The following is a 14,700-nucleotide window of genomic DNA, read 5'->3' as shown; positions in this document are numbered from 1 at the left end:
GTTTCTCTTAGTGTTCCCTTGCTTGATTCCAGAATTTGGGAACACCTGCACCTAATTGGTAGGAACAGACTAAATTATTTAATAGCAAAACTAAGGTTGTTTGTGATTATGCAGAATTTTATGCAATAAGAGATCATAATCTTTCACTTTCACCTGCTTTCTACTGGGCCTCTTGCTCTTATGCTTCTCTTCATACTCTCTCCTAACTATTTCATTTATTGCCTTTCATGCCAGCCTTTTTGCTTGGAAAAAATATCCAGTCCCTGTGCATCAGCTGTCTTCCAACTCCTCCCTCAAATCCTTCTTTAAAACCAAACTGTCTCTTTTGCTGTTATAATGTTGTGTATATGTGCCTCCATTAAATGTTCATTATCTATTTCTTGAAATCAAAAGCAGAGTAAGAAAAACACCCTGTTTATCTCCTCCCCAACAATGTGTCCGTTCTTTCTTGTACATGAATTGTTTTTTCTGTATAATACATTTGTCTGACTTAGGGCCGTATTGTGTGTTGATTTATACCCCATTCATGCGATATAAATCAGTGCAAAATTTAAATCTTAGTTTATAAATTCTTTTGGTCAAGGACTCTGTGTGTGTGTGTGTGTGTGTGTGTGTGTGTGTGTGTGTGTTTTAAAGCACCCTGTACTTTTACACTGCTATATACCTAATAATTTTGCTAACTTTGTTTTTCTTCTACTAAGCTAGTATAGACTTAGGCCCCTAGCCTAAAAACACATTGCATGTGCTGTACTTCACACACTGAGTTATCCCTGGGACTCCTCATGGAGCATAATGTTAAGCAAACGCATAAATCTTTGCAGAATTGAGGTATTAGTTTGTTGATGTTTTGCTGACGAGGCTTAACTTTTTTATGTCAAAAAGTTATTGGTTCATTTTTCTAAATTGCCAGTAGTCACTGCAAAAAAAAAAAAAAAAAAAAACCTGTTGAGAATCACTCTTTTTGTAAAGCCAGGTACAATATTAAGAAATGGGTCCAATATGGCAGATCAGAAAACCCCTGAAGGAAAAGTGTTTGTATTGGGTAAATACAAGTGGCGAGTATTCAAATTCTTCAGAGGGAGAAAAACCATTTGGAGAATTATGGCCAGAGCTCTGCCCCACTTTGAGTCTTGAGAACTATGGTCGAAGTCAAATTCAGATCTGTGGCACCCACTTAGAGCAGATCTGAATTTGGGACTATATATTACCAGGTATCAATTTTGACTTAAGAATTTTTAAATTATCACAAGGACTACTAATTTCATTTGCCATCATAGCGTGGCAATTGCTATGTCCACTTCATTGACTGTTTGGGATTGTGCACATCAGTGTGTGAAAATCAATTGACTTGTGAAATATTTAAGAAATGCCAGAAGTGAGCAGCAACACTGCTTAGGTAAAGCACTTCATTCTCTTTTGTGCAGTGACCATTTTGAATGTTTTATGATATTGGGATACATCATCTATCTTTTCTTTTACTTTTTGACTTGAGTGCCGTGGAATATCATGACTACATCAGGGATCGGCAACCTTTGGCACATGGCCCGCCAGGGTAAGCCCCCTGGCAGGTCGGGCCAGGCCAGTTTGTTTACCTGCCTCATCCGCAGGTTCGGCCAATCGCACGGTGGTTCGCTCCTCCAGGCCAATGGGGGTTGCGGGAAGCGGTGTGGGCCGACTGATGTGCTGACCATCACTTCCTGCAATCCCCATTGGCCTGGAGTGGCGAACTGTGGCCAATGGGAGCTGCGATCAGCCGAACCTGCAGATGCGGCAGGTAAACAAACTGGCCCGCCAGGGGGTTTACCCTGCAGGACCAGGGGGCTTACCCTGGCTGGGCCGGATGCCAAAGGTTGCTGATTCCTGGACTACATTCAACTCTACATTTAATTTAACTCTGACTTCAGTGAAATTATACCTGCTTATGCCAAGCCAAAAAGTGAACATATTAAGATAGTTTTGATGAATTTCCATATTTTCCTGTGAGCATCTACTTTTACATTTTACTCATATGCAATGGTACTGTACATAGAATCATAGAAACGTAGGACTGGAAGAGATCTCAGTAGGTCATCTAATCCAGTCCCCTGCACTTAAGGCAGGACTAAGTAATAACCAGACCATTCCTGACAAGCATCTAACCTGTTCTTAAAAACCTCCAGTGATAGAAATTCAATAACCTTCCTCGCAGTTTGTTCATGCTTAACTACCCTGACAGTTAAGAAGCTTTTCCTAATGTCCAGCCTACACCTTCCTTGCTGCAATTTAAGCCATTTGCTTCTTGTCCTATCCTCAGAAGTTAATGAGAGCAATTTTTATCCTTCTCTTTGTAACAATCTTTTATGTACTTGAAAAATGTTATGTCCTGCCTCAGTTTTCTCTTCTCCAGACTAAACAAACTAATTTTTTTTCAATCTTTCCTCATACGTCATGTTTTCTGGATATTTAATAACTTGTTGTTCTCCTCTGGACTTTGTCCATATCTTTCCTGAAACGTGGCACACAGAACTGGCCACAATACTCCAGGTGAGGCCGCCTCAGTGCGTAGCAGAGTGGAAGAATTACTTCTCGTGTCTTGCTTACAACACTCCTGCTGATATATTCCCAGAATGCTGTTTGCTTTTTTTGCAACAGTGTTACACTTTTGACTCATATTTAGCTTGTGATCCACTACAACCCCCAGATCCCATTCTACAGTACTCCTTCTTAGGCAGTAATTTCCCATTTTGTATGTGTGCAACTGATTGTTCCTTCGTAAGTGGAGTACTTTGCATTTGTCCTTATTGAATTTCATCCTATTTACTTCAGACCATTTCTCTGGTTTGTCCAGATCATTTTGAATTTTAATTCTATCCTCCAAAGCACTTCCAACCCCTCCCAGCTTGGTATCATCCACAAAGTTTTTAAATGTACTCTCTATGCCATAATCTAAATAATTTGAGGATATTGAACAGGACTGATCCCTGTGGGACCCCAGTCAATATGCCCTTCCAGCTTGACTGTGAACCACTGATGATTACTCTCTGGGAATGGTTTTCCAACCAGTCACCACCTTATAGTACCTCCATCTAGGCTATATTTCCCTTGTTTGTTTATGAGGTCATGTGAGATGGTTTCAAAAGCCTTACTAAAGTCAAGATATACCATATCTACCGCTTTCCCCCCATCCACAAGGCTTGTTACCCTGTCAAATAAAGCTATTAGGTTGGTTTGAGATTACTTGTTCTTGACAAATCCATGTTGACTTTTATTTATCCCCTTATTATCTTCTAGGTGTTTGCAAATTGATTGCTTGATTATTTGCTCCATTACCGTTCTGGGTACTGAAGTTATATTTGTTCATGTATTTGTTATAGACTAGGAAAGAGATCAGGTTGCCGTACTTGCAGCAGATACTTAATCAAATAAAGTCAGTTGACATCTGCTACTGTCATTGTTCATCATTCATGCTTTTTCCCCATATTCTCAAGCTAATATGAAAACAGACTGTCACTTCTGTCATACTGAACAGAGGCATACTAAGCCTTACCAGCATAAGGAATAAGTCACCAATTTAAATTATGATGGATTGAGGGCCAGATCAGAAGCTAGTGTAACTGTGTTAGTCAATGAAGCTATGCTGATTTACACCAGCTGAGGAACTGGCATTTAATTTTTTTAGAATAAGTTAAAATTTCTACACTTAAGTAAAGCATTATAGTTCACTCCAAATAATGCTTTAGATCAGTGCTACAGGGGTATGAGGTAGCAGGTACAAATACTGTACTGAGGTGATTTTATATACTTTTAATGGAGGAGCAATATTTAGAGGCATTGCAGAATAAATAAGGTAACATTAATCTTTAACTATACCTTAGACATTTTCCAAACTTTACAGATTATTGTACTGTTTCTGCAAACAGACAGTCATGTGAGTAAAGCAAAGCCTGCATTTAACTGTTTACAGAGACAGGGCCTAAATTACAAAAAGAAGTTTAATTTAGAGTGAGACTTCATTTAGAGTGAAATACTGCAAGAGTTCAAAATAGGTTTTGTTTATGGTAGACAAATAAACCTCAAATGTTCATGCTTTAGAAATACAACGGCAAAGTCACCTGCAAATCAAAAGTGCCAGATTTTGTGTTTTCAGTCATTAAAAAAATCTACTTCATCAAAACATATCAAGTATAAATGTGCAGCATTACATGTAATTTTAAAGATAGAGCAAGCCAAAAATATCTAAAAAAATCTTGTTTATTTTCTTCTAGACTGGTAAAGAAAATGAATTTTGATTGATGCAAGCTAATCATCACAGCAAATTAAATACTGAAATATTGAATAACTTTAACAGTAATAAACAAATGCATATAGCCTGAAATATGCATTTAAATTAGCATCCTGACAGTCTCGTTTGTTACACTAAGACTTTGAAACGCACAGGATTAGATTATATGCGAAGCAATCGAGAACAACTGATAACAAAAAAATTAGTGATACTTGTATACAAATGTTAAACAATCAGGCTCACTTCATAGAAATACCCTCTGTATTAATTGTGTGGTCCAGTAGCAGAAATGAGCCAAATTATGTGATTAGCAGTATTGCTACCTAATAAGATACCTATTGCATTTACAGGATAACTCACCTACCATTTCATTAGGTGGCATAACATGATTTAGCATGGGAGGATTATCTTCTCTCCCTGTAACTCATGTTGATGAGGTCTGAATATGATGGGATTAGAACTATCCAGCTTCTAGGATTGTATGAAAAAGAGCATTGCTTTCCAACTCCCAGGCTGATATACTGTAGCCTATCTATGACAGCTGAACTCTTATGAAAGTAGTTACAAAAGCTGTTAAAATGTTTAGCACCCAAAAATCTTTTTTTGAAGCTTTAAACTGTTGTCACATAGCCACTTCCTGATAAAGACAACTACAGAAAACTTCACCTGGTGGAAAGGTTGAATATTTTATTATTCATTAAACCTACTTGTCTCCAAATATTAAAATGCACATGTTTCATATTCTCCAGCTTTGCATACCTTCTCAAACTAGACTTAAAGGCATTAAATTAAACCCATATGGTTCTTCCTTATTCCAAACAGAACTGCTACATTCATTAAACTCTTTGCTATTTTAGAATGCAGTGAAATGAAATTCATTGTTTTTAGGACTCATTATCAGCTACAGCAATTTAGAATTTCCATGGAAGAGTTTGTAAGGCACCCAAAAAAGTTTTCCAAGCTAGCAAGTATGAACCAGATAATCACCTCTCAGAGCAGGTCTATACTACAGGGTTAAGTTGACCTAAGTTACGCAACTCCAGCTACAAGAATAACGTAGCTGGAGTCGACATAACTTAGGTCAACTTATTGCGGTGTGTACATCACGCTAGGTTCAAGGAAAAGTTTTCCCGTCGACTTCACTGGCATAAGAAGCATAAGGTAAGTTCTGTCATTGATGGGAGAGAACTCTGTGGTCAATTTAGCTAGACCCACTAAACTGACCCCCGGTGGATCAATCACCACATCATCGATCCACGGTAAGTGTAGACATTCCCTCAGAGTGCACATACGCTCTTTGGGGTAAGTCCAAACTAATTAAGGTTAGTTTACTCAAATGTTTCACAATTTGTATCATTCTGCACATGCTATTATATAAGATATGTGCTACTTGCATACTAGAAGATGCTTGTTGGAGCAGAACCCTGAGAAAATCAAGGGAAATGTATTTTTAAAAAAACCCACACATTGTTTAATAGTATCAGTTTGAGAAGTTTCAATACTTCCCTTTAAAAAATTAAACAAGTGAAGTCACAATTTTTCTAATGAGAACAATTTGAATTTATCAGAATTTTAAACATAAATAGAGTTTTGGATTATAAATGCATGTCGTGTTGATTATTATACAACTAAAAAATGTATTTGAAAATTCTAACCCTCTAAGAGTAGCAATACTCAATACACCAAAATATTTGCAGGCTTCAAGTTCAAATAATTCCTGATATGGGGTGATGCTTTTCCAATAATTATGGGCAAGTTTTTACTTTATTATATTATAGGTGCTAGATGATCTAGTTTCAGCTTTTATCAGCCTCGTGTACAATTCTCATCATTCCCATGTATCCAGAAACAAATCTGGGCATACTTGAGAGGAGTAATTCGTACCGCTACATTATAATCCTGCTGCATACCATTTACATCCATCCACTGATGACCTGAATAAACAGCAATGATTTTGCGTTTCCATTTCTTCTTGTTTGGCTCTTTAAGACGGAGATAGACTCCAGATCCAATAGACCCAGGCTCAGCATCACAGTACTGGTAGAAGAGATCACTGGATTCATCAGACACACTACAAAATCGATAGACTAACTGCCCAGATCGATCATCGTCAAAACCTGAGAAGTGGATCATGCTACCAGGCATCTTTCTGATTGTTGGGCTGATTCCCAGCTCCATATATTTCTTTTTGTGAGGGCGCTTGAGCTCAAGAACAGCATAATCATAATCCAGGGAAACATCCCCAGTTACACCTTCAAACCAGCCTTTTGGGATCTGGGTACTCTTTACTCTGGTCCACTGGAAGGAAGGTTTACTATCGGAGGTTTTCCGACTCCTCCCTGTTGCCTTTTGTTTTCTGCCACGACCTTTGGATCTCTGCTTCAATTCTGTGGTATGCTCACTGTGATCTCTTGCCACAGAAACATCTCTCTTACCCCTTTGAGCACCTCTGCGTTTCTTGCCCTCACCTTTAGATCTTATCTTCAGCAATCCCACCCTCAGCTTTTTGCTGCCCTTGATGTAATCCTTGCCATTATGAATACAGTGAGCGGCTGTTAGAACGTGCGTGGGGGAAATAAGAATGCCACTGCAGCCTGTGGAAATCTTCACCGCTGTGCTAAAAGGGAAGTTGGTCATGAACCGCTTGTCAGAGATACTGAATCTGCTGTCTGTGCCATATATCTGCCTCTTTCTTCTTGAGGACGTTCTTGTGGTGGTGGTGTTGGCTGCGTCAACTGCTAGCCCTAGAACATTCACATGAGTCAGGGTCCGTGTGCCATTCTCAAAAACGGTCTCATAGGACAGAAACTCCTTCAGGTCAGACAAGCTTGGCACTGGGAGTCTCCTTTGGCATTCAATTCCACACACATTACTCAGCTCTAATTTGGCTTTTGCCTCAAATTTAGGGCTGTCAAGAGAGAAAGTCTGTTCACTCACAATCTGGGGTACGTTCTTCAAGTGCCAGGTGAAATCTTGTTCTGTTGTGGCTCCATCAGCCAGACATAATATGGGAATGGAAAGCATCAACAACAGCAATATATGTCCCATTGTGTTAATGTGTGTTGCTCTGAAAAAGGGAGAATAGAGACTCAAATTGGTATTTAAAAATTAAATTTATGGGATTATATTGTATGATTACAGCACTGTACAATATTTCCATCAAAATCAATGGGAGTAGAATATTGGCATCTGAGTTACAAGAGAAACAGGAACTCATTGAATCTTCATTCATTTCCCCACATTTTGATCTCTATAATTCTACTTATGTTATTCATTAAATAAGAAATTACACCTAGATATAAATCATAACACTCGTATTTTAAGAAGCTAGCTCCATTTCCTTCATGTTCTACTTTAACAACATGGCATGGTACCGATCATAAATGCATTTGATACATTTCAAATCCATCAACATCAGGCTTTATAGTGTAGTGCCTTGTCTAATTTTGTTCTTGTGTTTGTGGCTGAAAACACTCATGACTGCAAAAATTCTGAAGATAATATGCAATAAATGCAGATCAATATGTGCAAAATGTTTTTTTAAAAGGCTACATAAAAGTAAAATAGCTTGATTCAAATTAGTACTTTATCCAAATGAAAATGTTCTTTATTGTATCATATCCAACAGTAGCAGCCTTAGGCCTAAGCAACCTATGCAGCCACATACCACGCATCCAACCAGAAAGACAGATGGTTCTGTCTGTTTCTGGTACCTGTGGACAGTGAGACACATTCACTCCTTAAATTGCCTGCTTGTGCTGTTGCTTGGAAGGATTTGCTTCTGCTCCATCCTCTGGCTTTCTAGTCTGTCTGAGGGACCCAAGAGCCACAGAGCTTCATACACAAAGGGTGAGTCACAAGATAGTAGAAGATGGCTAATCTGGGGGAGGGATTTCAGGGATTCATAGAATAGGGAGGACACCGTCATAGGTGGTGGACGAGCTAGATGGGCCTCCCAAGCTATTTACCTTTCAAATCTCTCAAAAAACTTTTAATACATATTACAGTGGTGCCTGGAAGCCCCGGCTAAGATGCAAGACTCATTGTACCAGGTGCTGTATATACACAAGAGCTTACATTTTAAATAGACAAGAAACACAAATGAAGCATTATTCTTGTTTTACAGATAGTCTTTCTGTGCCTTAGTTCCCTAAGTGACTTTCCCAAGGTCACACAGGAAGGCTATAGCATAGCCAGGAGTGGAACTAAGCTCCTCTGAATCCTAGCCCAGTACCTTAATTGCAAGTCCATTCTAACTCTGTAGATGGACTTGATGCCTAAAATATTAACCAGATATTGGCTGTTGTCATTTGGAGAATTGAGCTTATTCATGTACCCCTTTGTACAGTTGGGTAATATTGAAACCTAAAGCATTGCCTATAATTAAACCGTAAGTTAAGCAATTTAAGGACATGTATGGTTATGCTCTTTGGTTTACCGTAATTACAGTGGAAACCTGGATAAAATGTCTGTTTTCTATTACATATAATATAGTTTAACAAATTATATATAGTTTTTATCAAAATCTGAATCCTTTGTTTTGGTGAAAATTAAAGATAATAAAAAGAGAATAGGGCTAGATATTACATCATCTTCTAATATCCTAAACTTGTGTGGTACACTAACTTTGATTCCTAATTAACGTACTTAGGGCAGGACTACACTACCGCAAGTTACAGCGACCTAAGCGCTGTCTACACCAGTGCTATGTCAACAGGAAATGCTCTCCTACTGACATAGCTTCCGTCTCTCGTGAAGGTGAAGTAATTATGCCGATGGGGAAGAGCTCTTCCATGGGCATAGAGCATCTTCACAAGATGCTCTACAGTGGCTCAGCTGCATCGGTGCAGACCTGCCCTTCGATTCATGCCCCCTTACCAATTTATTCTCCTTAGAGATCTTCTAAATTTGGACCACCAAGTCTGAGGTAAAGGGAGTTAAAGTGGGCATGAAGGCAGGGGTGTGGCAATAAAGGCAACTAACATGAGGGTATAAGAAGATGAACTTTAAAGTAGGCCAGATTCTGTTTTAAAGTATACAAAAAACTTTAAAAGCCTGAAAGGATAAATATTACTGATATTAATGTGAAAAGAACTGTATTTTAATGTCCTAATACACCTGTTTAACAAGTAGAGATGTGCTAAGAAAGCCAGTTGTTCTGCAGAACTTGTGAAACCTGTCAATATGCAAGACACATGCTTCCTAGAATTCCCCTTCTCTTTGAGCCTAATGACTGGCTCACAATTCAGAGTCCACATACATGATGTTTTCCTACAGCTAAGTGTCATAAATGTTTAGGAATGTTCACTAATGCTAGTTTCATGCAGAGAGACTTGGGCATACCACTGCTGAAGTCTTTCCAGTAAGATGGTTGATGTCCCAGCTGGAGCTATAACTAACTTTTCTCTAAATAGAGGCTTCCTACAATAAAACGGGTGGGGTGATGTAACTCCCTGCAATCATCCCTAACACAACCGCAAAGACCACATCAGCTCTTCCTGTCTGAAAGATTGAATAGAATGGTTATTCTCTGTAAGGGCAGACTTTAGAAGTAAAGAATTTTTACATTTATAATGAACCATTTTTTGTTTGCTATGAGTTGGAAATGAAGTACTTTGAGAGTTGGAAGAAGCCTATACCCAGAAACAAACCTCTTACAAACATAGGAATTGCCATATCAGAGCAAACTAGTTGTCCTAGATAATGGTTTCTTTTATTGCTACACATGTTTAAAATTAATAAACAGAGACCTTAAACACTATGCTGCTTTAAGATAGGGAGAAAGTGCTTCAGAGAAGGAGAAGAAACTGGGAACAAAACAAAAGGGAGAGGGGCGATTCAGTCCCCTGTGAAAAACTTCAGCTTCTCCTTCCAGTTATCAAAACCCCCCAACACAATGATGAGGGCTCTTATCTTGATCTGCTGCATGTACAAGCCCCTCCCACTTTCCCCACTTCAAACTCCCAACATCCCAAACATTTCTCCATCCTCCATAGCAAACTCCCCCCAAACTCTACGCTCTGCTTCTACTCTGGTCCCTCTTCAACAACAAGCTCCAGTATAACATATCTCCCTCTTCATACAATTAAAACATCCACAAGCAGATTTGTGGGTTTGCCCCAAATTTCCCACGAATTCATTCATAGTTGTAATTCACTTGCTAATATAGGATTGATGAGAAGAAAAATGAAGCTCAAGTTCCTGGCAGGGTTTTTCCCTCCAATGGCTATCTGTTTAGTACAATCTGTGTCCTGGGGTTGTTGAAAAGGTACTTATCGTTGGAGGGGTTTGCACAAGGACTAGGGCTCTAGTATCTCAAAAACAGATTTAAGTAATGTTCAGACCTCAAAGTGAGGAGTTGTTACTTTAACCTGTTTAGAGGTACATCTTTTTCCACACAATTTTGCAAAGGGAAAAAAATTGGAATGAACAGTTCAGGAAGAAAACTCACTGTTTTGGGGCAACTATCTATCAACATCTAACCACAGATAGCATGTGGAAATCTCAAGATGAATCATGAAAATGTTTAGGGGTAACAGCACCCGCTCCTCCAGACTCCACAGAAGAAACCATTACTCTAGTAATGAGCTAAGACATAACAGTAAATCTCAGTCCTGAATTCTGTCTGCCACTTCATCCTAACTTGTGCTGATATGCTTGATGAGTGCGTTAGTTTACATATCTGACCTTCCATTCTGGTTTAAGAAAAACAGAGATCTATTCTGAGATATTGTAAATTTAGGTATATGTATAGTGCACAAGTATAGAAACTAATTTTACAAGATATGTATTAAAGCACAAGGCAGGGTTCTGAAATCAAACTAAACTTACTTCAGCTGCAAAATGAATTAATGGAATTAAGGATAATTTCAGCCTTTCCTTATTGCTTAAATTTTTATCTCTCTTTCTGTGTGTGTGTGTGTGTGTGTGTGTGTGTATATATATACACACACACACACAGAGAGAGAGAGATACAAATTTAAGCAATAAGGAAAGGCTGAAATTATCCTTAATTCCATTAATTCATTTTGGATGAAGTGGCAGATATATATATCAAGTTAGGAGGAAGTGCATATATATATATATATATCTATCCACTAGATGGCAGAATTAGATCAATTCTCTTTAAACGTATTCTTGCTAAATATTTTATCTTTCAATGCAGTGTAATATGATGCATTATAAAACTGCTTTTATTAAGGATACTTGCCCGTAATTTTCTAGACTGAATTTTAAATTAAATTTTAGTTTAGGCTGTAAACTCGTATGTAGGAATCTGTCGTTTTTCAGTCTTCTGTAAAGACCCGTGTACATTGTACAAATAGTCTCTCATACACCTCTTTCAGGTGGAAAAGATACATTTACCAGATGAACTGCCTTGAGAAAATGACAATTGATAAGATTGCCTGAAGACACTGCTCTGGCAAGTGTTTTCACAACACACGTCACTTTTGACCCATACCATCGCTAATTCATTCAGGGTTAGTTTTCCCAGTACACAAAGGCACGGCTGTTTTGTGATAAGAACACTTATTCCACTAGAGAATGAAATGCACTTAAATATCTTCCTCTCAACCCTCTCAAGTGTCCCTCTCACCGCCCCCGAATGTTTCTCTCCAGAGCCACACAAATGCATACAATTACTGGTGAACGGTGTGTGCTAAACTAAGCAATTTTCTACTTTAACAAACGTTATTTTTACTTTGTATAGCTCCCAAAGCTTGCCACGCACTTTATGGACAGATACCATTTCTTTCCAGACAGTACTACGCCCACTATTTTCTTCCCTTACTTTTCAAGGACGAGAGAAAGAAAGCATGGTTGTCAAGCAACTTTTGTTCGTTTTGGAGGATGGTTTGAACAGCTCCTAAAATTAACGCTCTGTCATTACAACTTTCGTTTCACTGGGAAGTGAAAGATGCTTGTTAGAGACCAAAAACCGTCCTTTTAAAGTTGCTGTTAGCAGTCGCTTTCACTTCCAATTAGTTTATTTTATCCACCCCCATCCCTAGGGATGAGCTGTTCTAGTTGCAGCAGTCTGTTAAATTCTTTGTGCTTGCAGTGCAACTAGCTTGCCTATTTATTGATACTGATCAGCTTTGCCTGTTTACAAGATTGATGTCTAGTAACTATACAATTCTCTACACTAATACCCTCTTGTGTACAATTACTACATGCCCTCTGTAATGCACTGAGCCCGCATATCAGTGTATTAGGCACAGACAGAAGAATTAGACGTAGATGGATGAATTACTCCAGCATTATCAGGAACAGAAGCAGTGTTACCTCAAACATTTTTTTCGAAATCACTTTTATGGACATATCTCTCTCAATAGATAGTTCCTTAAACGCGATTCTAGAGTTGCCTAAAAGAAAGAAAATAGCTTTTAGGCTTGTGTTTTAGAGAGAGAGAGAGAGAGAGAGAGATCGATCCCAGGTTTCTAAAACAAAATGATCAGTTTTCAAATTTAAATACCTGCTGCCTTTACTTTTTCCATTTCTCTTGCAGATGAACTCGTTTTATAAAAAGGACTCCAGAGGCTGAAAATTAAATAAAAAACTTAGCAGAGATTTTTGTAGCTCTTCACTGCCAGAAGCAATCTGGATAAAATTAGTGTCAATTTCAAAATATGGGAGGAATGGTAACAGAGAAACTGAGCAGATGAATCGAGAGGAGGTGGGGGAAGTTGCTGCAAAAACAGCCTCTCTCAATAGGCATTGCTGGGACTGTGCAGAGGCAAAAGTATGAAAACTTCCAAAATAAGCCTTTTCTTTCTTTCTGTTTTTAAGCTAAAGCCTCTTGAAAAGTACCAGGGAAAAAAGTGTCACCGTTCAATCTAGCCAAGAATATTTTCATCAAACTGGTCAGGCTATTCAGAAAAAGCTACTTTTAGTGTAAAATCCTGTAACTGGCCAAAAATTTATTTCTTGACATCTTTCATCAACTGTATCTATTTGTAAACGCTGCTGTAACAGAGAGGACCACATTTGTGTTCCAGTAAACACGGTCACCTTAACAGGGGAGGGTGGGCGAGTGTGAGAACAGTGTATCTACCTTTTCCCGCTGAGGCTCCAAACAGCTAGTCCGCAAACTCCAGCTCTCAGGTCTTTAGAAAAAAAAAAAAAAAAAGGCCGTTCAGCATTTTTGTGGTACGAGTAAGAGGTCTCAGGTGCAGCCCGCATGTCAACGTGCCTGTTTGCTTTTAAAGCAGGCAGCCCCCTGAGAGTTTATTCCTAGCTCAGAAGGCGCCACATAGGAACATCATTGGAAACACCGTTTCATACCTGTTAGCATTCGAGAGAAAAGTGAAAACCTTTCCAAATCCACAGCTCGTAAAACTTTCTACGTGGACAGGCAATAGGTGCTCTACTCTTATCTAGGTCATAATCCGTATTTGCCAGCTGGTTCCTAATCTGGTGGGAGAGAGAGATCGTCACCGCCCGCCGGCCAGCACCAGAGAGAGCAGCAGCCACTGAGCACAGCCGGAGCCCTGGCGGCTACTGAAGAAGGGAATGGGGGGAGCGGCCAGGTTTTTCCCAGGCGGGGGAGGGAGGTCGGCCCGAGGGTGAGCTGCGGGGACCAAGCGCGGGTGATTCTGTGGATGGGAGGGGAAGGAAAGGGGCTGGCGGGATGAGCTGGAACAGCTGGCTGGACTGGAAGGCGGGAGAGGGCGGCAGAAGTGCACGCTGTGGGGTAACTGCTCTGTGGGGAAGATAAAGAGCCGGCTGTGGGGGTGGCGGGGACAGCGGGGGTGCAGGGACAAGGGGAACAGACTGGGGGTGGAGGACAGCGCGGGGATGCAGGGGAACAGACTGGGGGATGCAGGGGAGAAGGGGAACGGACAGGGGGTGGGGGGGACAGCGGGGGTGCAGGGGAGAAGGGGAACGGACTGGGGGTGGGGGGGGACAGCGGGGGGTGCAGGGGAGAAGGGGAACGGTCTGGGGGTGGGGGGCAGCGGGGGGTGCAGGGGAGAAGGGGAACGGACTGGGGGTGGGGGGGCAGCGGGGGGTGCAGGGGAGAAGGGGAACGGACTGGGGGGGGCAGCGGGGGGATGCAGGGGAGAAGGGGAACGGACTGGGGGGGGCAGCGGGGGGATGCAGGGGAGAAGGGGAACGGACTGGGGGTGGGGGCGCAGCGGGGGATGCAGGGGAGAAGGGGAACGGGCTGGGGGTGGGGGGACAGCGGGAGGTGCAGGGGAGAAGGGGAACGGACTGGGGGTGGGGGGACAGCGGGGGGTGCAGGGGAGAAGGGGAACGGACTGGGGGTGGGGGGACAGCGGGGGGTGCAGGGGAGAAGGGGAACGGGCTGGGGGTGGGGGGACAGCGGGGGTGCAGGGAAGAAGGGGAATGGACTGGGGGTGGCGGGGACGGCGGGGACAGCGGGGGGTGCAGGGGAGAAGGGGAACGGACTGGGGGTGGGGAGACAGCGGGGGGTGCAG

General features: G+C 40.9%; 1 protein-coding gene across 4 annotated transcripts; it reads right to left on the bottom strand.

The window, feature by feature from the left end:
- Nucleotides 1-2,436: 2,436 nt before the first annotated feature.
- Nucleotides 2,437-13,988, bottom strand: PRSS35 (serine protease 35). Of its 4 annotated transcripts, XM_037894398.2 has the most exons (5): nucleotides 13,547-13,988; nucleotides 13,317-13,368; nucleotides 12,738-12,802; nucleotides 12,548-12,627; nucleotides 3,258-7,328 (listed from the first exon to the last, which is right to left on the bottom strand). In XM_037894398.2, the coding sequence occupies exon 5, from the start codon at nucleotides 7,307-7,309 to the stop codon at nucleotides 6,068-6,070; it is 1,242 nt and encodes a 413-aa protein (XP_037750326.1). In that variant the 5' UTR covers nucleotides 7,310-7,328; nucleotides 12,548-12,627; nucleotides 12,738-12,802; nucleotides 13,317-13,368; nucleotides 13,547-13,988; the 3' UTR covers nucleotides 3,258-6,067. The 4 variants fall into 4 exon arrangements, with proteins under 4 accessions (XP_027677142.2, XP_037750326.1, XP_027677143.2 ...); XM_027821342.3 differs by lacking the exon at nucleotides 12,548-12,627; XM_027821341.3 differs by lacking the exons at nucleotides 12,548-12,627; nucleotides 12,738-12,802 and having other exon boundaries at nucleotides 2,437-7,328.
- Nucleotides 13,989-14,700: the final 712 nt, after the last annotated feature.

Source organism: Chelonia mydas, chromosome 3, assembly GCF_015237465.2.
Source record: "Chelonia mydas isolate rCheMyd1 chromosome 3, rCheMyd1.pri.v2, whole genome shotgun sequence".
NCBI classification, from domain to species: domain Eukaryota; kingdom Metazoa; phylum Chordata; order Testudines; family Cheloniidae; genus Chelonia; species Chelonia mydas.
The sequence above is the reverse complement of the archived record's forward strand: the minus strand, read 5'-3'. Positions and strand labels throughout refer to the sequence as shown.